The 23,647-nt window shown below is 43.8% G+C and overlaps 2 protein-coding genes and 1 non-coding gene across 8 annotated transcripts; 1 reads left to right on the top strand and 2 right to left on the bottom strand.

Annotated features, from left to right (window-relative positions):
• Positions 1-5,189: 5,189 nt before the first annotated feature.
• On the bottom strand, positions 5,190-5,273 carry TRNAL-CAG (transfer RNA leucine (anticodon CAG)). The gene has a single exon. It is a non-coding gene; the product is annotated as a tRNA-Leu (tRNA).
• A 617-nt stretch (positions 5,274-5,890) lies between these two features.
• On the bottom strand, positions 5,891-23,249 carry Acsl (Acyl-CoA synthetase long-chain). Of its 6 annotated transcripts, none has more exons than XM_015184921.2 (12): positions 23,107-23,249; positions 22,313-22,348; positions 14,455-14,815; positions 11,815-11,950; positions 10,618-10,686; positions 9,781-10,219; positions 9,506-9,712; positions 8,248-8,722; positions 8,011-8,183; positions 7,678-7,941; positions 7,326-7,601; positions 5,891-7,245 (listed from the first exon to the last, which is right to left on the bottom strand). In XM_015184921.2, exons 3-12 carry the CDS (start codon positions 14,475-14,477, stop codon positions 7,091-7,093), a joined length of 2,217 nt encoding a protein of 738 aa, XP_015040407.1. In that variant the 5' UTR covers positions 14,478-14,815; positions 22,313-22,348; positions 23,107-23,249; the 3' UTR covers positions 5,891-7,090. The 6 variants fall into 6 exon arrangements, with proteins under 6 accessions (XP_015040407.1, XP_015040406.1, XP_004444381.2 ...); XM_015184920.2 differs by lacking the exon at positions 23,107-23,249 and adding an exon at positions 22,703-23,069; XM_004444324.3 differs by lacking the exon at positions 14,455-14,815.
• LOC4805057 (uncharacterized) lies at positions 8,802-9,781 on the top strand. Its single transcript, XM_001361484.5, has 3 exons — positions 8,802-9,197; positions 9,279-9,435; positions 9,498-9,781. The coding sequence occupies exons 1-2, from the start codon at positions 8,890-8,892 to the stop codon at positions 9,427-9,429; spliced, it is 459 nt and encodes a 152-aa protein (XP_001361521.4). The 5' UTR covers positions 8,802-8,889; the 3' UTR covers positions 9,430-9,435; positions 9,498-9,781.
• Positions 23,250-23,647: the final 398 nt, after the last annotated feature.

The raw sequence follows: 23,647 nt of genomic DNA, 5'->3' as shown, positions 1-23,647 counted from the left end.
CGGGCCCGACACTTTTCCAGCGATTGACTGTGACAACTCAGACTCCGCCTTTGGCATAGGGGGGGGGGGGGGCCGGTTCCTGCCAGTCAAATGCGATGGTGCCACAATTGCCATTGGCGCTGCTTTGAGCGGCAGGCGGGCAAAGAATGAGTGACAGGCAGGCATGACTGTACTCGGAGCTCCGCATGGGTCTGAAGGCCGTACGTATTATGCAAATAGCTGAGTTCAATTCACACATATGTATGACAATGGATACATTTACCCCCAGAGAACGAGCGGACAAAAACTAGACGCTTGGCATGCTCGTACATGGTGAGTAGGTCAGGGTCGCTTGCCTTTCAATTGTGTGGCAGGAGATGGGGCTACTCAACCATATGGGCCACCTTTCGACTGGCCAAAAATTCTGGTAGAACACACAGAGACAAACGAAGAGAAACAAGAAGACCAGTTCCAGCAGTACAAGAATCCACTCACGTACGTTGTAGCTATTTGTTCGCACACACCAGCACATTCCGAGCATGGATGGAAGCCTAAATTGTGCACTTTTCCAAATGGCCGCAAAAAAGCAATGGCGGAACAAGAACAACAACAAGAAGAAGAAGATGGCACTCTTTCGGAGTAGGATAGCAAATCCACATAGACACACAGACAGCCAACAGTCAAATAACAATAACAATTCAATCATGTTCCCTGCTTTCATCTATGGAAATCTTCGAATGGAAACAAGCAACCTGCCAGAGGGGGCTGGACGGAAGGGAAGCACTTTGAGTCCTGAGGGGGGAAAATGTTTTGATTTAAATTCGTTTCAGTTGCGACTGCAATGAGCTTTCGACTCTCCTCAGAGTTCCCTCTGTGCGACTGCGCACTGCAGGCCGTCCCAATCTAACCGTTAGTTATCTGAGAGAGATACAGGGGTGGTCTGTACAGAGAGAGAGAGAGTGAGAGCGTAAAGGTTGGAAGGAGAAATAACCGTACGTGCGATGTTTTATCCCTCTTTACTGCAAGTTTTCCATAGTTATATGGGATAGAGCTGATAGCCCCCAAAGATCTCCAGCTAGATATACGGTTACTACCCCATATACAGCTCTATAGGGAGATTTTCCTCCTTTTCCACCATTCCAAAAAACATTAAAAGTCAATCAAATTCGATTTCCATATACATTTGACATGGTATTATTTTCTGAATCGATTGAAAAGTAACTAAAATTAACTTTGATGTGAAAACCTATTAAAATCAGCAAAAGTTAACTTTTCGGTATTATCTCCTGCAAGAAAGATGATTGTCTCTATAAAATATTGAACCGTCTAGAACCCTCTATATCGGTAGATTAGCTTAACCCGGACGGTCCTCAGAGGAGGCACGCATAGGCCAGTATATTGCCCTTAGTTATACGGATGGGTGGTATGAACCGGAGTGCGTATGAGGTTTGGAGGTCCTCGAGAATCGATGTATTTTTGGCAGAGGCAAGTAGATCCCGAGGCTTCCTCTTGGAGGCAGGGGGCACATATGTAGGTATCCTTGCACTCCTTGCCCGTGTGGAGCCAGGCAGTCGCTGATTAGATTGTCCAGGGTTTCGATGGCACCAGGCTCTTCACATTTCCTACAGCTGTCTCGGTTGGTGATGCCTAGCTTAACTGCAGTCGCTGCAGCCAGGCAGTGACCTGTGAGTATTCCCACTAACAGTCTGGAGTCCTTCCATCCGTAGTAGGTGCAGCAGGTAGTGACTGAGCTTTTCACTTGGTTTTCAAAGTTCTGCAGGTGGTGGTACTACTCCACTCTTTCTGTAATCCGGCAAACGGTATATTTGTTAACCTTTATTTACCTGGAACATCAGATGCCTCCGCGGATTTATAGCGAACAAATTATAACATTTGATAGCTTGGAAAACGAAGACTGAATTCAGCACAAAAGTTGTTTTACACATAGTCAGATACAGATAGTTTACAGGTGGCCGCAGACACCGGATGCAGTGCACATACCTGGCCATATCCTAAGACCGATCCGGTTTTACGTTATTCTTATTGTTATCGTTAAAATAAATCTTAATTTGGATGTATTTTATGGAGGATCAAGTGTGCACAAGATAATAGGGAAAGTTTCTCTAAATTGCCCGTCCAAAAGCCCCTCTATTGTCTTGAATAGTTGAAGAGAGTTGTGGAGTGTCCCGCCAGAGCCGCCCCCCACCAGCCCTTGTCCGGGGCAACGCGTGTGCATTTTCACAGCCGTTTGAACTTCGAAACAATCGCAAAATGTGCAACATGGCGTAAAGAAATCGTGCTAAGCGCAGCAGTTAGCTTTCGGGGAGACTCTTCGCTTTACTTTGCATACATATGGCACATGGCACATGGCATAAGTGTATACACAGATATCCCCATACGATAATAACTCTTCAGGGGCAATGGATTATACTAATTTGATACGCATTCAATTGGATATTTTCGATTAAACAGACATGGAGGGCTCGACAACTGCAGGACATTAAACAGATATATGTATTACTTCGTTGGCTGGAACACCATTTTGGATTATTAATTATTTCGAATAAATTTCAATTCAATTTAAAGCCGAAATAACTGAATCGATGGCTATCTAATGGGTATATAGAAAAAATGACGATATTTTCGTGTACAACGCACATCGTTGATGCTTAAAATGTTGCAGCGGTTGAAAGGGAAAACGAAAGTCAATTGAATTCCCAAGAGTCATTCAGAATCAGTGAGAGTGCCGCCAATGACATAGAAAGTAGCTGGGGAAAATAGTCTGCTCCTGCTCAATATCTGAGCTGAGCACAACTTGTACTAGAAAAGTTGACAGCGAAACGCATACTTTCACTTTGAAGGCCACTCACACTCACACGCACACGCACAGGTACAAACACACTGACACGATAGAAAGGGGGATTGACAGAGACGGACGAGCTGTCAATCTCAGTAAAATGTCCGCTGCTCGCTGAAGCGCATAACGGAAATCGGCCGCCATATCGGGCGGATGTGTTCGACAAGGCCGTGCGGAAATGAAGCGTATGTAAGGGTGTGCGCCACAGCAGCATGGCAAAAGTACTAGTCGGATTGCGAAATTGACTAAGTAAAATAACCATAATCGTTGCCCACACGCAGGGGGTCATATCGCATGACAACGAGGCCGAATAAAACGCAGCTCCAGCTTCCCAAACAGAGATAGATATGATGTTGTAGCCCCAAATCGGACGAGAAGGCGTCCGAATCGATTTTGAATTTGCAAATAAAATGCAAATTTTTGCGGGACATAGAGAAGAGTAGAGCGGGCGGGCACAAAGGTCAGAGGTTCTCCCGCATGCAAATTCCTATTTGACCTAGTTTCGTTTTGTCAAATGCATCAAACGTACAACAAAACCTGAGTCACGAATCCTGCGCAAATTTTACTTGTGGATACAGCCACAGTTTCAGTTACAGTTACAGTTGCAGTTGCAGTTACAGTTGTAGATGCAGATTGGGATACATCTGCATTGAGTGCGTTTCGATTGCATGTTCAGCTTGAGCTGCTTTATGTTTCCAATGTATATATGCATGTACAATAAGCCTGTGCAACAGATTTGGCCAAACAAAGGAGAGAATAGAATTTCATTTCAATTTGGAAATTATTTGCTTAACAAGAGAGTACTGGTCGTAATTATATTCTTCTGAATTCAATAGCTCTAGGAAGTGGATGGCATGCTCTGGTGCCAATTAGCGATGCTCCCCATACCATGATCTGTTACTTTTCAACGAAAATAGTCAATTTTTTTATCCGAAACTTATCTCAGTCTCACTGTCTATCACCCTGAATGCGGGGTTTTTTCTCCTTTCACCTATGCTTCTTCTTTTTAGTTCGTCTGGGCAGGTGAGTCGGTCCCAGAATCGTACAATAATCCTACTTTTCGGTCAGGTACGCGCAAAAGACTATTTCTCTCTCACAGACACCAACACTTTGGCGACTCTTTGGCTGATACGACTCTCTTTCGCCCTCAAGCCACGCCCTCAGCGAAAACCAATTGAAAGAATAACGGATCACTCTACTGCGTGGTGTCCTTTGCCTATTGATCCTCCTCCTCCCTTCTGTACTTATACTATCATTTTTGCTCAACGACTGTAGACACGCTCCAAAATATGTATGTACATATTTATAGGCATGAAAATCGAAGCTTTTCTTCTACATGATTTCCTTTGTCGTCCTTTTCCTGTCACAGTCTATTAATTTCAAAAGTGCCATTGCATATGATACGGCTGACAGTGGAGTCCCCATGCAAGTCTTCAACTTTTTCTGCTCTGCACTCGGTTTTTGTGAGGGGGAAAGTCTAATTTAATCTGCTGCAAGCCATGAGTACTCAAATTTCCACAAAAAAGTGCAATAAATTCGACTCCGGTCGCCGGTTCTCCGGTTCTCCGGTCAGTATCAGTAGCAAAAAATGTCGAATGGAAAAGCACTAAACGGGTGGCGGCCACTGCCCATATAGGACCAGGAGGTGCTCTCTGCTCTGTCCAGAAGCGAAGGATGCTGCACTATTGCATGTTACATGCTCTCACTCACTTTTTCTCTTCTTCCCAGATTGGATGTGTGCCGGCTTTAGCTTGTCGCCCCACACGACTGGAAACTTCTGTGGTAGCTTATACTCCTATTTTCTATGATTTATTTGTTGCATTAGTGAATGTCGCTGGCAGCAGGGGCAGGAGCTGTTTCTGGCGGCCACTTCAGAGTGTCTGAGCCTGCGGGGCCCGAAGGTGCACCTAAAGGTGCAACGCACTCTCCACTATTATAAATGGCCAGACTCGGACTATGGCTCCTCTCTTCCACTCAAGCGCTGAACTTTCGACCAGCAGAACGAACATTAACAATTCCCTCTTCTTTTTTCATGCCTTAAACATGCACAAAGTCGCGGGGGAGCAAATAAACAGAGCACAGTGAAACTACGACTACAGTAAACACTGCAGCTAGTGAAAGGCAGCGCAGCGAGCCGTGCTAATTGTGTCATTTACATTGGCAAACAAGTGCGAGTGAATAAGTCAGCGGCTCAGACAGATTAATGCGGATGAGCGCATCTCCGCAGCTCTTTGCACAGTCCAAATTAACGACAGCAGGCGACTATTTGCCTTTCTGTGAGGCAAGCCAACCGTTGGCTTTTGGTGTAAAATGGGTTAAAAAAGAAAAATATATAAAAAAAAAGATACTGGCTTGTCAGAAGTGGGATTCGAACCCACGCCTACAGAAGTAGACTGCGACCTGAACGCAGCGCCTTAGACCACTCGGCCATCCTGACTGTTGAGCTACGTACCTACCAGCTCTGTCTTAAGCGAGGGCAGCATTGAAAGCTTTCTGCGCCAATTGATCTAGCCGAAAGCTTCTACACTTCGGACGAAGAGGTCTGTAGAAAAAGCTCTGACCATCCCATCATCCATTCGGTGTTGTTTTTCCCACTCCCTCTGCATAATTAAATGTTTGCTGTTTAGGTAAAACTAAAAATTTCTTGTATTTATTGAATTATCTCAGTATTTGATACGATCAATCAAAAAAGTATTATAATGCAATGATACTTATGTGTAGAAAAGATTCTTAAATATTTTGTTTTGCTTGCCACTCATCCAGATATAATTAAAATGTGTCTTATTAGCATCGTATCATTCCATATTTAACACGAAAATCAATGTTAATTATGAAAAAAAATCCACCACTCACGCACTTCGTAAAAATTGCAAACAAATCGTTCGAATAAAATTAATTTATTTTGTAAGAAACGCGGTTTCCCACAAAAAATTGCTATACGTTCCCTAGGTCGTATATACATTCATACATAGTTTAACTAAAAAGTATGACTAAAATGTATTCCAAAAACTTCTTGCACGTTTAAATAAATGGGGGTTTTTTTTTGTTTTTTTACTTTATAGTTTAGGCTTTTTTTTTTTGCCCTGTTGGGGTGTATTCTTCATCTAAGTTTTGCTTTTGTTATTTATTTTTAGTACTAAGTCTTTCAATAGTTGCATTTGAATTTTGAGTTTTTGCTTTTGCGTTTGACAAACTGGATTCCATAAAATACATTTGTGGCCCGTTTCCTTTTCATTGAACTAAATTGAGCTAAAATATATATTACATTTGCCGTTTTGTAACCTTTTTTGCCATTTGTGTGTGCTAAAAATAGTTTATGGAGGGTTCCACTTTTGCTTTTGCTTTTGTTTCATTTTTTTTTTTTGTTGCGCCAAAGAAAATGTGCTTAATTATTTTATATCGTTTTTTGTTTGCATTTTATATTTTATATTTCATAATCAAGTCGCTTAGGTTTTTGCTTTGCTACATTTCATAACTTCAGGATTTCCATACATCGAACTTATAATAAAGAAGTACACTATATATATAAGTTATATATAAACTTGTATGCGTGTGTGTGTGGGTGTGTGTGTTTATATATTGTATGTACATAATTAATAGGCAACCACTTAAGCTTACTTTAATGTTTTTCTATAAAAATAAGTATTGTTTATGCAAATTGTTTTTGCCACAGAGTGTACTAAAAACCGAAAACTGTACATTACACAATATTCTCATTCTCATTCATATCATTCATCAATATAATCATTATCATTATCATAGGCATTCGGTCATCATAAATTGCATATCTTTATCATTGTCAATCTGTTCAACAGCATTGCATTCCATTCTGAGCACCGACAGACACAAAGCATTGCTGCCAAACCAAACCCCTCATCGGCTTCCAAGAACTCAATTTATTATGGGCTAAGAACAAGTATAATTCGCAACAAAAGAACTCTGGCAAATCAAAGGAAACACAATCGATATACATATAAACGAGAACTCTCTATACATGCGCTTGTCTCGTGTCGCGTGTCTGGTTTGGCTCTTAGCTCTTTTGGTCCTTAAGCTAATTTGGTTTTCGGATTTGGTTATGCGTGCCTATCGTTATGTCGCTGGTGTCTCTCTGCGTGGGAGTGGTACTGGGCTGCCAGGCAGTACACACTGGGTCTCGTCGCAACTCGTTGCTCCTCAACTCAAGTTATCGTAATGCTGGTTGTTGTTGTCGTTGCTGTTGCTGTTGCGGCTGGTTGGTGTTTAGTACATTGACTTTCATGAGGCATACATGCGGTTAATATCATGTTGATATCTATCCTGAATGTCCTTGCGCTTGAGCTTAAAGGCAGCCGTCACCAGGCCCATGTCCGGTGACCAGACCTCCTTGCACAGCGTAATGGCGGCGGGCACCTCGAACTTTTGCAATTTGCCTACAAGTAAAACCAACAACACATTTAGTACTGTCTCATCTTAAACCCATCTTATACACAGATGACGTGTGGCGACTTACATTTCCGTGAATGATCGGCAATCTCCTTGAGTATGGCCTTCTCCATGACTGGCGACGAGCACAGCTCCTCATAGGTTTTGTTCTGCAGGCCGTGACGCTCGGCCAGATCCTCCAGATGTTTCTGATTTGGCACGACCAGCGCCACGGTGAACTGCTTTGTGGGATCGCCATAAACGCAGATGTTCTCCACGATGCCGCATGTCTTTAGCTCCGATTCGACCTTGCCAAGAGAAACGTATTCGCCGGCCTGCAGCTTAACCAGATCCTTCTTGCGATCTGCGCAAAGAGAGCGAGAGAGAGAAAGATTATTAGGTGACTGCTAAAAAACATTGAAGACAGACGCGAGACTTGCCAATTATCTTAAGTACGCCATCGGTTTGCACCTCGCCAATGTCGCCGGTTTTGAACCAGCGTTTGCCATCCTCCTCGAAGAAATCCTCGTTGGTCTTGCTGGGCAGCTTGTAGTAACCCTGGGAGACACAGTCGCCACCAATGAGCACCTCGCCCTGCGGATATGGCTTGTTGGTGACGCGATAGTTTCCCTCCTCCCAATTGACCAGACGAATGTCGCAGACGGTCAATGGTCCACCAGTGCGTCCATAGGTCATGTCTCTCTCTACGCGGGGAACGGGGAAGAGTAGTAGAGTCTTCGAGCTTAAAGCGTCACAACTTTCCTTCCACTTACCGTGCATCACTGTGGCTCCCGATGTGGTCTCTGTCAATCCATAGCCCTGAATCAAGTCGACGCACAGGCAGGTCTTGATCTGTTCGTGTGTGTCCGCCGATAGCGGCGCTCCGCCCGACATAATGATGCGCACCTTGCCGCCCATCAGTTTAGCCACCTTCTTGAAGACCAATCTGCACAAAGGACGAATTATTCGTTAGCTGATCCTTAATCGAATCTCCGATGCCGCCTTCTTACTTGTCAATGAGGGGCGTCTTGTAGCCTCGCTGTATCCACTTGACTTTGTACTGGTAGAGGAATTTGAAGAGGGCTTTCCTGAAGGCTGATCCGGAGTTGACCTTGTCGTTGATGCCCTTGGAGATGCGATCGAGTATCAGTGGCACCGACGTCATGCACGTGGGCTTCAGGACGCTGGCGTCGCCCTTGCAGCCCCGCCTGATCTTGCTGCTCGTATCGATGAGGGTCAGCGGCGTCGAGTAGCCAATGGAAACGCCAGTCATCAGGCAGAGACTCTCCGCCACCAGTTCGAAGACGTGAGCCAGCGGCAGGAAGCCAATCAGCACATCATCCGGATAGATGGGCACCATATCGACGAAGCCCTTCATCGTGGCAATGCAGTTCTTGTGCGACAGCAGGACACCCTTGGGTGTGCCAGTGGATCCGGATGTATACATAATAATGGCAATATCATCGCCCTTGGGTGGCACGCTCTCTGTGGGCACAAACAAAAATCAAAACTCAATTAGTGAAAGTGGAATGTCGAAAGTCTCCAGTGGAATATAGTAGAATGCCTGCCCTGTGCTGTCACCTATACCAGATCTGATAAAACATACAAATTATCTCAAAATTGTACGTGTTTGAGTTTCAGTATTTCGAAATATGGACAAAACTTTGGAGGAGTTCATCATATTGACCCCGCTGACATGTGTGGAGCAGTGCAATGCTCTAATGAAGGCCACAGCAGCAAAACCCAAGACCTGCTACGTATTCGTCTCGCTCTTTGGCGCGTACTGTGGACTGTTGGCCTATCGGGCATATCGCAGCTATGTCACCAACACTGGGACATCGTCAGAGCCAGCACCGGGGCCATTGGATGCGATACCAGCTCTGCCAGCGGCTCTCGTCTCCGAGTTGAGAGATCTCCCAACTCAGCTGATGTTCGAGTCCATTAACCTGTCCGAGAACAGGTGGCAACCGACACGAAAAGGGACACTATCCAATTAGCTAATGGTTCAATATTTTCCCCTCTCTCTCTCTCTTTGGCATAGCTGGTGCTTTTACAGTGAGCTGACTACACCCAGCATGGACCATCTCGTAAGGACCACTCAGACACTGGATGATGAAGAGGCTAACGCCTCAACATCGACATCGGTGCCAAAGCTTAAGGCAGTGCCGCATCATCTTGAAGACGAGAACTGAGCAAGGGTGTGTCCTGAATTGTGATAACCAGCTGTCCCATATAGATTTCAACTCTCATCCTTCTCTAGAAACGCACCGAATTTGCTGTCCTGTCCTATTTTGACCACCTGGTTGAACGGCAAGACCTTGACGCCCTCCTTGAAGCCAGTGGTTTCCGTTTTGTGCAGCTGGTCCTCCATGTAGATGATGGTGTCCACATTGGGGCACTGGGCCAGCAGGGTCTTGAACTTGGGCAGCAAGTCGTGCGAGGTGATGACCGTGGTGACTTCCGTTTCGCTGATGCCTGGCAAGCAATTAATTTTCTCACATTATTACTCGAAAATGGTATAAATAAATGGGTCATATACTCACAGTGGGCCACGCCATCGTCTCCCAGGGTGGCGTAGACGGTGACAATGGGCATGGCTTGCTTGAAGCAGCCATGGGCGGCCACCATCCACTCGGCCCGGGTCTCGGCGAAGATGACAATGTTCTCACGCGGCTTCTGGCCCAGCTCTCGCAGGCCGCGGCCAAAGTTGGCCGCCTGCCGCTCCGCCTCGGTGAAGGTCCTCCACTTGTAGTCGCCCATGTTGTATTTCTTGAAGACACGTCCGTTCGGCTGCACCTCGTCCTCCTCGCTGAGGATCTGGCGCGTGCCCAGACAGCGCTTGTTCGAGTGCGTCTTGGCCACATAGTTGAAGACCTTCTCCAGCGTATCGATGTTCTCCTGCAGCATCTTCACGTGCACATCGCGTGGCGGGTCCGTGGTCCGGTATGTCAGCTCGCTTTCATCTTTCTTGATGATCTTGGCCTGAAAGAGGAGGGGCAAGCAGTGTATTGATTACTGGAATGTCGTGTCAAGGATCGACTGGGGGCAGGGTGTGGGCGATCAGCGGAGGGAGAGTACAGACATGTGAGCTTGAAGGGGGTTGTGGGTTATTTGGAATGGGGCCATAACACGGGGAAAACATGTTTCTGGGACCAACACCAAAGAGCCGCCCAAAAGGTGTGGGAGGGGGACCAACTCTTTGCATGAAACACCAATTCCTGGGAACATTTATTGTGCTTTCTTTTTGTGTATGTGTGTGTGTCTGATGTTTGTGTGTGTGTGTGTGTGCCAGTGTATGTGTGTGTGTGCGTGTGTTTTGTTCCACAACAAATATTAGAATTCATAGATAATTATAAAATCGAAATTGGCAAAAATTAAACCTCAATGTCATCCGGCGCGTACTTGGACTCATCGACCAACATTTTCTGTTTCTGGTTAATGGGCTTGGCCTGTAGGAGGGAAGGAAGGATACAAGGAGTGATACAATATATGCATGGTATGTGTAAATGCGTTGAGAACAAGCAGCCTAGCGGGCTGTCCGTATAGATTTACTCGTTCGTTGTGTACCCATTCGGGAACTGTATATTACCTTTCAGCTTTTTGTACACCCTATTTACGGCACAGACTATTATGGCCCCTTAGCGCACATAAACCTTATCGGGCCGGCTCTAAGACAGCCAAAAGTGCTCTTCAGCAGTAGTTAGGGAAACCATATGGGAATACCCTAGGAAGTAGTCCATCAGAAACATGTCTTAGGCTCTTACGCCGTTGATAATTTATGTTTTATATTTAGATAGTGTCTACAATTAATTCTCTAATGCATACTCTCCACTTTCCTACCTGCTGTGTTCTCTCTCGCTTATCAAATTCGAAGGTTTTTTAATCTGCATTGTAGGCCTTATCAGGAGGAGGAGGCGGAGGAGGACACCGCCTGCAATCGCATATGGCGCAACAACAGGTGCAATTAACAGAAACTGCCATGATTTTGATGTTCGCAACCAAAGAAGGAAACAAACCTCAACGCTTAATTGTCGCATAAAAAATCGAATGAATCTTTGATAAAAGCAAAACTACAACAACGAACAAGAGATAATGTATAGCCGTGCCGGGTCAATAAATCAAAAGTCATCGCGCCAGTCCAATACATAGGTAGATAGTAGATTACGAGGAAATGGAGAGACAGATAGAGAGAGAGAGAGAGATACCAGAAATAGAAATAGAAATAGATTTAGATTTAGAGGCAGAGACAGAGGCTTTAGAGAGATAGTTAGTGCCTCAAGGTGCACAAGGGATTGCGTGACGTGACGTGAAGTAAAATGGAATTCAAAACTGATAGCAAGCGTGCAGTTTTTTCAGAAAAACTATGTAGACAAGTACATGGTCCGATCAGAACTAAGCCAGGGCGCTCTTAGTGTCTGTCTGGTGTACTTTGGAGCGGCGGCCAGGGGCAAAGTCGAACGTATTCCAAAGCGATTCTAGAGATACTAGTTAGTTACAGCGCTGATTGGCTGATTAAATACGCTTTCTGGGAAGGGAATGGAGTGGAGTGACATGGCATGGTCGTGTGTCGTACTCACCTTGACTCGGCGCGAGTCCTGTCGTCGCTGCCATGGCTTCTGCAGGACCAAGTAGACCGGCAGGGTTATGATGTCGTACACGAACGCGATCGCCTTGATCGCCCCAATTGCGCTCTGCACCCAGAAGCTGTCCATTCTGGAAGAGTAATTGAAAACACACACAAATCAGATACAGCTCAATCGTAATTGGTATGCAAATTGTATTCTAGAGCCAAGAACTTTAGAAGGAGAACCCAACACAACCCTTGCCTTCCCGTCCCTTCTCCAGTGCCCACCCACTCACTCGCTGTAGCACCGCCGTCGCCAGCCGAAAACAAACTGATATCACCTGCTACCACAGTTGGCAAATCTTGAGTCCGAAAGTTGGAAAATCGGAAAAGGGGTTCGCTTTTGCTCGTTCGCTCGTCCGCACTCTCATGCCGCTCACTCGCTCGCTTACGTGATCGCTCCCCACTCTCTCTCTCTCTCTCTCTCTCTCTCTCTCTCGCTCTCTCTCAGCTCGACGGCGTGCTCAGAAAACGCTTTTCGGAAAGGCGATAACATTTGGAGAGCGCTGGGATTGGGGATTGAGGGGTTCGGCTTTTTATCAGCCGGAGATTGCGAAACCAAAAGGCCCCGAAGACCGTCTCGCCCCAAGGGGCGCTCTTCTTGTAACGGGGTGGCGGCATGTGGTGCCTCCACGTGCTGCAGGTCTACCGGTTGCGTCTACGGACTCCCGGTTATCCACGGCACGGTTTCTTATCCGCCATTGGCGCGTCGAGCTCCCCCCAACCACAATGGTATGGTTGCCAACGGCCTTATGGATATATCTCAAGAATCAAGTGCGTTTCACTCAAAAACCCCTTTTATACGCCTAGTATACGCCGCGCGTGATTGAAACTGTGATCTTTACAGCCCGCTATATTCCGTGTACAAGAAAACTCCCGGGAAGAATTGATTAACTTATTGGTTTTTATCGATATTATTAATTATATGAACCAACTTTCAGCTATCACTCAGTGATAGTTTAAATTTGAAATACACTTATCAATTTGATTAATTTTGGACTTATCTGCCACCAAAAACAGCGAAAATTTGCCTACAAATTAATGCAATTTCCGGATGAGTTTCTTTCCCCCACGACGGGGACTGGTCTCCTGCTATCTCCATACCTATATCTGACCTTCGTTGGCAAGACCAGAGATTCTGGCCACGTATTTGCTACCAAGGGCTTCTATTTCGACAACTGACACCCCAGCCAGAGGCTTAGGCGAACAGAGCAAACGAGAATCCAAAAACGAAATACATGTCGTGTGCGTGACGCGTCAAATTTGTGTACTCTGTAATCCTCTGCTCCAAGTAAACCAGATATTTTCCGGGTATTTCGAGATTTCGCCAGGCACCAAGTACAGTTAACTTCCCTAACTCGAACATCTGATTACTAGACGTAGCTAAAAGTACTACTGAGCTCGACAATGAGGTTTCTACATCACATCACCTCAAGGTGAATATTTTTAAAAGAGCGACTCTGCAAGTGATGATCACTATAAACTGGAATCTCTTTTTGTTGAAAATAACAACAACAAAAATGGAAGCTTCAGTCATCAATATATGATTTTTAGGCCTATGTAACTTGTAAGTAGTATATGATTTAAAATAAATAAATACTATATGTATTATTATTAAAACAATCTATTATTATGTAATTTAAAGTCTCTATAAGTCGAATATTTTAGTTAAAGGTAACGCTTTTCGTATTTTCTTAACGATATTCAATTCCTGGATTTGTTGTATTGTCATTCATTGATAGGCACAATGAACTAACTTTATTAATCAAAAAGTTTAAATAATTTTGATTAAGTAAACCAAACGATAAACCAGCCCCTGCGTGGCAACACTCGGCTAGATTGTTCCTACTCATATACTATAGCTATATAAGCAGCGGATCCATGGCAATAATGCAAAATACCGTTGAACAATTGATAACGCGATCGTAGGCGAGTGGCCTGATAAGCTGAAATCGTCGATTGGGAGAGCCGTGTCCTTGAACTTGGCGGCTTGCGCAACGCGGGGATGACGTCAATTTCTCAAACACGGTGCACTCCCAGGGGTCACCGAGTGTCATTATTCTTATTTGGAGCTTGATTGGTGTCATGGAATGGCTGATTTAAGTGATAGTCACGGCTAATTGCTTCAAATGATAAATGTGAATGCGAAAATTAGAATTATTCGAATAGATGTTGTAACCAAAATGCTTGCACTCCACAAAAGAAAGCAGTTTCGATATTACAAAGTATATATAGTCTCTAGGAAATATCAAATGCAGGTCTTCCAGATTCCAAACTAAATCCAAGATGACATTTTTATACGCAAAGGTTTTTATTCTTACAAATAATTTATGATGTGGATCCTAATCTTGACTTATTTGACCGTTTTATAGCCCTCCTCGTCGAATGAGGTTTATTCGCTGTAGAAATTTCCCATAAAGGAACGGATACACCCACCCAACACCAAGCATACACCACCACCAAGAGCATTCCCCACTAGTGCTAGGGTAACTAACAATTAGATGTACTACAGATAGCCGTATTCTTATGGAGAACGAGAAAGGCAAGCATGAAGGTAAACAGGTAAACGGTATCGGGCATTGGTACTACTTACTGCGCATCATCTTCGATGAACATCTCGTCGTGTGCTTTCTCTTGGTTTTTCTGTTTGTCCGATCTTCGGGATTAGTGGTGGGGCTGCCCAGAACTGCAGGTGGGCGGGGTTATTGGGCGAAGAGTGCGAACACACAAAGTTACACCACACACACTCACACACACACACACAAAGGGTGACTTTTTCGCTCTCTCTCTCTGGTTGTTGCTTTTATGTTGATGGCAAAGCCTGTCTTCTGTGTATAACGGCACACGACGAATGGATGGAACAACAGAGAAATGACGTCACGTTTCCTTCGCGTGATGTGACGGTTGTTGTTGTTGTTGCTGTTGTTTTTTGTTGTTGTTGATGAGGTATTTCCCTGTAAGCGGAAAGAGCACAGGAATATGCATTTATGAATTTAATGACAATGAATCAACAGAACAGATTATGGAATACAGAAAATAAGCAAAAAAAAAAAAAAAACTTAAAATCAACCTCAACCATGGACAAACAGGAGGGGCGAACACAGGGGATTCTGCAGATATTAACCAAAATAATACATAAAAAGCTTTAACTTACGTTGAAATATGGGTATCTAATATTTATGTTATACATTACAAAAAAAACAAAAAAAAAAGGAAGTACAAAATAGGTATACATATATGTACATATGTATTTCCTTGAATCAGCGAACATGTTGTTCTTTCAAGTACCACATTTTTTAATATATAATAAAAATTTTTAAGTATAAATATATATTTCCTTTGTTTATGCTTAAGCATAAACTTCTATAAATAGTTGCAAAATCATATCCATCCCAAGTAGTCTTTCAATTAGTTTCAACCATCATAAATATTCTAATCAAATCAGAAATCGAAAGCAAGCAGCTCCAAAGGAAACAAAAACAAGTTTATATTACGTTTTGACTTGTTTTCATTTTTGGATAGTTGCCAAAACAAAAAACAAAAAAAGAAACCCTCGAAGGCTGATGATAAGAAAATAAAGAAACAAATTATAGAAAGTATATGTATGAATAGATAGGCACATGGTATATCTAGAGCAAAAATTAAATTTAGACAGACAATTTTAAAAGAGGTAAGAGATTGCATAATCGAATTCTCTCAGACACAAACACACTCTCTCTCTCTCTCTCTCTCTCTCTCTCTCTCTCTCTCTCTCTCTCTCTCTCTCTCTCTCTCTCTCTCTCTCTCTCTCTCTTTCTCCCTCTCTGGTCGACTCTCTTTCTGTTGCTCTCCCTAGTGGTAGAGAAAACATTGACATAGGTCGGGGCACCTTCGATCGAATCACAGAAAAGCGCTTTGCCAATTAATTAACCAACAAAATAAACGAAAGTTTTTTCGATGTTTTTCTGGCCAAGACCGAAGCACAGACCAAAGTCCGTTCATCCGTTCTGTTCTGGAGTTTGATATAGCGAACAGGTTCTTTAGAATCTGCCGTTCCTGATAAACGAAATTAATAATCCGCCCCAAAACCCCCCTAAAAAAGAACAATGATCGCTGGTTATGCCACCATTTGATAAGGGAACAGGGGACAGAAAAGTGATCCAGTGCATAAATATAAAATTTCAGTTCAGTTTATTTCAACTGGGGGGTAACAAATGACGACGGCAATGTTTACGCATCGTGTGGAGTCCGTTGAACCCACCCACCTCTCCCCTTCACGTTTAAGCCAAACTCGAAGCGAAACGCGGTCCCAATACGTGTTTTGTTTGCCAAGAAAGAGATAACTGCCAAAAAGCATAAAGTTAAATATAAACCAGCAGTATTTGGCATTTAAATATTTGCCAGTGAAAGAAGAAAGGAAAGATTCGTTATCTTGGGGTAAAGGGTAAACACCACAGTGCAGAGTTGACGAGGCTCTCAAGCTTTTGTCGATTGGCAATGCATGAAAATCGAATGAAAATGCAAAACTATTCTGTTTGACATTAATTAATCCCGCCTGTGTCTGTGGCCGGAGACTAAACTTTGAGCGCGTTCCCACCGTGCACCAATCAACGTACGTCCGTGTGTCTATAGATCGTAGATCGTGGATCGCGAATGGCGCCCCTGGTCAAAGTTGCAACAAAACCAGAGATCGAGAGAGAGAGAGAGAGAGAGAGGGAGAAAGCGCAGGTTGGAAGCCGACACGAAGCCGAATCGCGTGTTGAGAACAAAGGTTAAACCGATGAGAGAGGTCTGGGTACTCGTACATGTGTACGGATTACTGCGGATTAAGACAATGGGGAAATTGTGCACATTAAGCGATGATTACTGTAATCCGCACTATGATGCTGGATAAGTGATAAAATGGACAGGGCAGAGCGCTGACTGATTCAATCAGATCCGAATCACGGCCATTCAGGGTTAAGTAACCACACACGCGGCGTGTGCGTAATGTCACAAAGTGAGACCTTAAGTCCGGAGTCCGGCCACAGGTCAAGCAACGAACGCTTAACACAACAACCAAGTTATAATTAAGACATAATTTGAAAGAATAAATTAAGAATTCAAGGTGGAGCATTTAGGTAGGGCTATTTTATTTCAAGACCCGATGAACATTATTATTATTCATTATAAAAAAGAACAGAATAATTTCTAGTGAAAGATAATAGTCGAACAAAAAAAAAACCAAGCGAATGGGATCCATTCTTATCATAATTGGTTATGTACTTGAACTTGAAATACCGATTACAGAAATAACAGCGTTTATTTGTCGGTTTCCGAACGAGCCACTTTATGCCGTTATACTCGTATTCGAGTTCCCATCGAACTGCTTGTCCATTGCTCGTACGAAGCAGTGTTTAATGTGAGGGTGAAACTTATTAATTACAGCTTTTAGCTGCACTTTTTGCATACATTGCACAACAAATTGCAGTTTTCTGAAATCATTCAGGCGGAAAGCGTTGTGCTTGAGTTGATGTGGAAAGCCCACAAAAAGATAAATACAACAAATCCTCGAACTTGAAAATGCAGTTTTTTCTACGCTTCTGTTCGGTGGCGGTGGCGGTGGCGTTTGCATACATTTGCATCATATTTGCTGACCGCAGTGCTTAATACTCGAACAAGTTTGTTTTCCGCCCAATTTCCGAAGAACTTAACTGCAGGAAAATAAAAAAAGGCAAAACGAAATATACAACGCGAGCTTTCAAAGTCCAAGATCGCTTCTGCTGCTACGGTTCAAAATTCAAGTTTTGTGTCGGACATTACGAAATCGCAGAAACCATGTCAAAATGCGAGTGTTTATCGTCGTTTCTATATACGAGTTAATTGTACGGTCAGGCGTTGTGTTACTCATGCCAAATGCTGAAACAATTATGAACACAGCAAGACCACGTCATGTTGCACCAAGTAGACGCTAACGTGTCTACTTACTTTGATTGCATTTCATTCTGTTCTACCTGATACTTTTGAAGTAAATTCCGCAAATCTATTTGCGCAGGGACTATAAGTAGTAATAGGGAGGGGAGGAATACGGTATTTAAAGCTCTCCCTCTCACTCTCTCAATGATGAATCGGTTGTTCCTGGGACTACTACTTGGAGCAGGGAACCTTCATCCGAACAGCTGTTGAAACTGTGAAAACTTTTTTACGAGTCAATAAAAAAATCACTTGCGTAAATATTTAGAATTGCATATGGGGGAACAGTGCTCGTCTCGCTGTCTCTCTCTCTCTCTCTCTTTCGTCTTTCCTCGTTTACAGTTACTTGAACTTTGGCCAAGGTGCCTTCGAAGCAGTTGTAACGGGAAATTATTCATCAGCTGGCAGCCTTGAACACAGCCCAACAAGCCGACGCCGCTCTGCTCTGATTTCGTCTCCTCTCGGTCTATAATTTGCATTATGTGCAAAAATTAAATTGATATGCAACATTTGGATTACTGTGTATGCACGTGTCGAGCAAGCGCATTTCGCCGCTGCATCAGTGTTTCTTTTTCTCTCACTCTCTCTCTCTCTTCGGTGTGTTCTCTTTTGGCAAAGTTCTCTCTGGCAAATGATGGGGTAACGAAATGATCGTATGACTGTGCCAAAGTCCAAAATAAAAATACTTTTTTCCACTTGCAGCAACAGCAACAGCACACACATAAAATACAATGAGAATTACTCAAACGAGATTGAAATAAAGAAAACAACGGCGACGAGAACTTGCGAGCTTTTGCACGGCGCGTTGAATATTTCATTCAATGGAAATGAGAAGAAAAGAGCAAGAGCAACAAACATGCAAAACAAACAAGCGAGAAAGATCAAACCTCCCAGAGAGAGTCTGTCCATTTATGTGGGGGAGAGAGAGAGAGAGAGTGGTTGTCTCTCTCTCTGTGAGTGGGTGTGTGTGGGTCTATCTGTTGGGGGGCAAATTTAAAATAAATTTGATTATCGCCAAATGCAGAGGACAGAGGCAGAGCGAAAGAATGGGATATTTGGAGAGGTGGGGAATTTGAATATTCCTCTCCTTTCGCTCATGAGCATGCCTCATCTGATATTAATACACCTTGCAAGTAATTCCGCTCTCTTTTGCACTCGCTCATTTCTTTGCCGCTGGCTGAATGTTTTTCTGTTCGTATGTACGTGCGCGTACAAGTATGCAGGTTGCGGTGTGTGTGTGTGTGTAAAAGTAAGGCAACAACGTAGCAGCATAAAATTAATGACCTAGACAAGCGCTTGCGTCGCGACGCAGTACTTATCTTTAGAGTGACTATCACCCATCACACACCGAAGCGAAGCACGTGTTCCAGAGAAATTTTCCAGAAGAAGCACAAACACAAATATGTATGCACTCGTATAAAATGGAATCGAATCAGCTTTGGCAATGATCGTTAGAGGCAGCCAAAGCCAGGCCAGAGCCCGGTTTAATCGAAGCGGTACTGCAAAAACCGGTTAGAAAATCTACCAAAGTCATGACTAAAACAAACACAAACAATGCTCGTACGATGCACAGGCGTAGACGAGCAGGGGTCTGAACAATGTGCTCTGAAGAGCTGTTCCCCCAAATTATCTCCCGACGTCGAATCGCCCCACGCATGAGCCACTGCAGCCACTCGCTTATCTCGTCGGACTGTGTGCGGTCCATTCCAACGGTGAAAAATGCCATGTTTTCTAAGCCTGCCACATGCCGAAAATAGAATTTTTTTAATGACAACAAGTTAAGAATTGAATGGCGTGACAACTAGAAATGGAAACAGGAACCAACACAATTTTATAGAAACTGAAATCGAAATCACAAATATAAGCGCTGTTCGATTCAGTCAGAGCTGTTCAAGTAAATTCAAGTGCAAATAATACGCTGCTCATCCAAAATTGTATGCACCGAGCTGAGGACACACAAACGAAGTCACAGGAATGCAGGGGGTAACATTTACGAATGGAATTAACAAGTCCGCGACAAAAGCTAGTCAAGTTTCGCACGCCGAAGCATTTAATGCACTTCCAGAGACTGCGCTTTTTATTTATTTTTTTACTACGTGTTTTTTCTCAACGCTGTGATACAAATAAAAATTCCCTCTGCCAAAGCCACAAAGAGGGACAGATTAATAGAGAGTAAAAGCGGCAGCTGGCGCTGTGATATGCTGTTGCACAAAACAAGTAACGGCGCAACTGTGGAAGCACTGGCAAACAGCCCAAAGGGGGTTGGGCAACAGGCCGATTACAAAATGTCATTACGATATGAAATCCAGCCGGAGGGTGTTGCAGGGTCGGAGGGTCTGGTCTGCCTTCTGACGCCCCAGACATCGCGTGACTATTTTCGATACAGCGCCCGGCGCGCGCCAGCGAGAGAGGAAAAAGAGAAAAGCCTCAACTGCAACTGCAACGGGCAAACGGAAAAGCCTCCAACAAGAGTCACGAGGCAAGGCGAAAGGGGGTGGGTAGCAGGGTGGTGGTGTGGCGGGCTCTGCTGGCACGTTTTTCTTTCATTCGATGGCATTTCGTTATACCAGCTGAAAATCGTACGACTTTCAGGGGAAATGCTGCCGCTGTTGCTGCCTCTGCCGCAGCCGCTGCCGCTGCCTCTGCCCTACCTACCCACCCTGTAAGCTTAAAACAAAGTAAAAGAATATGCGACGAAGAGAGCAACCAAGTGACTCAGAGAGGGCGAGAGTCAAAGAGAGACAGAGAGCCGGTGCATGCGTGTGCGTCAACTGTACTGTGGAAGAGCGGAGAGAAACGGTATTTGTTGGTGTATGTGTGGCCAGGGGAAATGAGGAAAGGTCAAAGAGCATATTGTTTACATGAAACCACCTCACGGGTTGGAGAAATGCCCTGAGTTGGATGGGTGTCTTGGCCATGAATGAAAACTGAGACCGGCAAATTAATTCGACGGGGAAACGGCGAGGAAGGGGGGCTGATGCAGGTGCTAGAACATTATTAGATTTTCTTCGAAAAGTTAGTTTTAATTAAACTTATTAAATAAACATAAATTACAACAATATCTTTATCTTTGAAATTGATGACTAATAGCAGCGGAAATGCCTGAGACTGAAGATATGTGCATAAATATATTTCTTATAATACTATGAGGCTATCACAGTAGTTCCCTCTTATCTGAGAATGACAACAGTAAATCAATAGCGTTAGTTATTTCTCCTTTGTGATCATATTACTACTAAATTCTTTAGCCGTCATAGGATCTAAACATCTATCTGCAAGGAAGCTTCTTTGACACACAATTCCGACTTCCACCTGGAATCGCGCCATCTCACATTTGCAACTTATAGCACTTACCGCTTGCAATCCCGTTATCTCTCGCGTTTATCTATTCCGGCTGAACTTTTAAAATGCATTCCACCTGCAACACGACGCGCGACGTGCCGTTTCTCTGGACTAACGGCAGCGATATGAGCGATATTCCGATTCTAAACTGCTTACAGTACGACCTGCTTCCGGCCATTGCGAAGCCGCGCCCTAGAAACAAGACGGGCCAACCTACCGACCCCCCAACCCCCCCAATTCCGTTCCGAATGCAACACACCCACGCAGGCCCACAGCCCACGGCCACGACACCCATCCAGCCGCTCAGCTGGTCCCAAGGAATCACAAACAGATGACAGACGTCACACCAGCACACACACGCACAGAAACACACACATACATAGAGCCAGCCACAGATGACCCCGAACTGGAAGCGCCCCTGCCTTGTGCCACGGCATTCTCCTGCCACCCATCAAAGCAAAACTCGCATGATTTTCAGTTGGTATATCAAGGCGAGACAGTGGGACAGAGAGAGGGACACTGGGAGGGAGAGAAACAACGATAGGGAGAGCGTCTGCGCAAAATAAATTACAAGAACTTTACACGTGGAAAAAAGTAGGGGAAATCCACTAAAAGAGCAATATCCAAAGAGAGAGAGGGTTTACAAAGAGAGCGCGGTATATGCATGTGCGTAGGTCCCAAGAATGAAATGAGCATTGCCGTCTAATTCTTATTGAAATGTCGATTACCTGCGGGAGGGGCGTCCAATTAACAGGTTGTGAAAGCAAGGGGAGTGGAACCAAGTCGCCGCATCAAACCAAAACTGTTTTTTCATTGCACAAACAAATCAATACACAAATCAAGAAAACAATACCTAAACACTCCGCTGCCATTGGCAACCAATTGCATAAGGCAAAGTGCAGTTGCACTGGTACAAATATATGTAAATAAGTATATGTGCAGGATAAATTGGGTCAGCGTCAGAGTGACAAATATAGTCGATTCCTTAAAGAGTCTCATTAGACAAAGTGCACACGTCATTGATAAGGTGGCGTGACATTCGGAAAAACTATAAAAAGAGAAGTCACAGCCGGCGCAGAGGTGAAATAATCTAAGAGAGGTATGGAGGAAGAGAGACTTGTCAGCTGAGCCTCACTGGAGGAAAGCCACCTACGTCAGAATAAAACTCGGAAACTTACCTATGATTTTGTTCTCAGCTCTGGACAGAGGGAAAGCTGTCGGTTTGTTTTGGTGGGAGAGCGTTCGCACATGCAATGGAGATAAAATATAAATCAGCGATCGACGATTATATAAATTGACGTTTGCCAATAAGAACACGAACACACACACAGGCGATGGCGCTCCCGCTCACGCATAAACGTAATGCCGCATAAAATGTTGCGTTGGCGTTGGATTCTTGAAAACGCTTCTCTATATATGTATATATTTAGTGAGTGAATCGGTGGCCGCTTTTATCAAATGCGCTTTAAAGTGATCACAAAACTTTCGCAAAAAAACTTTCACAAACTGCACAATTACTGACAAACACTAGCGCACACACGTAGTATGTTTTAGTGCACGTTACTTACACAAACTCACACACTCCTAAGAAGCGCTTTTGAACTGCGTTTTAAGAATTTCGCTTGTATGTTAGTTACTTTGCCGTATTAATTTGGCGCCCGCATGAATCAAATTATTGGACTCTCTTTTCTGTACGACAACAACGACGCGTGCACAACCGTTTGCGTTTTGCGTTGGGCGGCGTTGGTTTTGGTTTTGATTCGAATTTTTCACCGCCGCTTGCTTTTGCCACGATATTATTTTCTCCTTCATGGTCGCGCTCTCTCGCACGCTCTCACCACCCAGCAGCGCTCACGTTTTTCTTTCATACGCTTCTGCGGCTCCTTTTTTCTTTTGTTTGTAATTGCGAGCTCAGAATGTGATTGATTTAGCAAATGTAATTAATTCTCTCAATGCATCGGCTATAACTTACTCTCATGATGTCGCTATCACGCGATTTCTGTTGATTTTTTATTGACACTTTTTTTGTTTAGCATTTGCATTAGAGATGGGCATCAGTTTTGACCGCGGACCAAAATATACCGTCTCATTTTGAAAATATACCGTAAATATACTGACGAATTGAAGTTATATTTTACATATTACTCGTTTTTTATCTTCCGTGGAATATAACAAATTAAATAGAACCCTCAGCGCTGCTCACTTAATTTTATCCAACTAATGCATCAATTTTCTACACAATTGGTTTTGACTAAACAAGATTTAAACAAAATAGGCCAACAAAAAAAACAGTCGCAATTTTGCTGGTATTTGCAGACTCATTTCTTGCCAACCAGAGTGTGGTCATTTGTATACCCTATTATAATATTATATAAAGATACTGTTTTCCAACCTGCTTTCAAACGTAATTAGTAAAGACCTTGTCTTAGATTGCATTTTTAAGGCTTATTCATGCATTTGATTAGGTTCTTGTATACAAATCCTGATCCCTGTACCGATTCTTTGTCTCTGTA

This window comes from Drosophila pseudoobscura, chromosome 3 (assembly GCF_009870125.1).
Source record: "Drosophila pseudoobscura strain MV-25-SWS-2005 chromosome 3, UCI_Dpse_MV25, whole genome shotgun sequence".
Lineage (NCBI taxonomy): Eukaryota > Metazoa > Arthropoda > Insecta > Diptera > Drosophilidae > Drosophila > Drosophila pseudoobscura.
This window is presented reverse-complemented; position numbering and strand designations above follow the sequence as displayed.

What these genes read in the sequence shown, in the direction of transcription:
- LOC4805057 (XM_001361484.5), top strand. Translation starts at nt 8,890, where the DNA reads ATGGACAAAACTTTGGAGGAGTTCATCATATTGACCCCGCTGACATGT. An exon ending in ATTAACCTGTCCGAGAACAG is followed by an intron (nt 9,198 to 9,278) that starts GTGGCAACCGAC and finishes TCTTTGGCATAG; the next exon opens with CTGGTGCTTTTACAGTGAGC.
- Acsl (XM_015184921.2), bottom strand. Translation starts at nt 14,477, where the DNA reads ATGTTCATCGAAGATGATGCGCA. An exon ending in ACGCGCCGGATGACATTGAG is followed by an intron (nt 10,220 to 10,617) that starts GTTTAATTTTTG and finishes CTCCTCTTTCAG; the next exon opens with GCCAAGATCATCAAGAAAGA. An exon ending in TGCCGATCATTCACGGAAAT is followed by an intron (nt 7,246 to 7,325) that starts GTAAGTCGCCAC and finishes TTTTACTTGTAG; the next exon opens with GCAAATTGCAAAAGTTCGAG.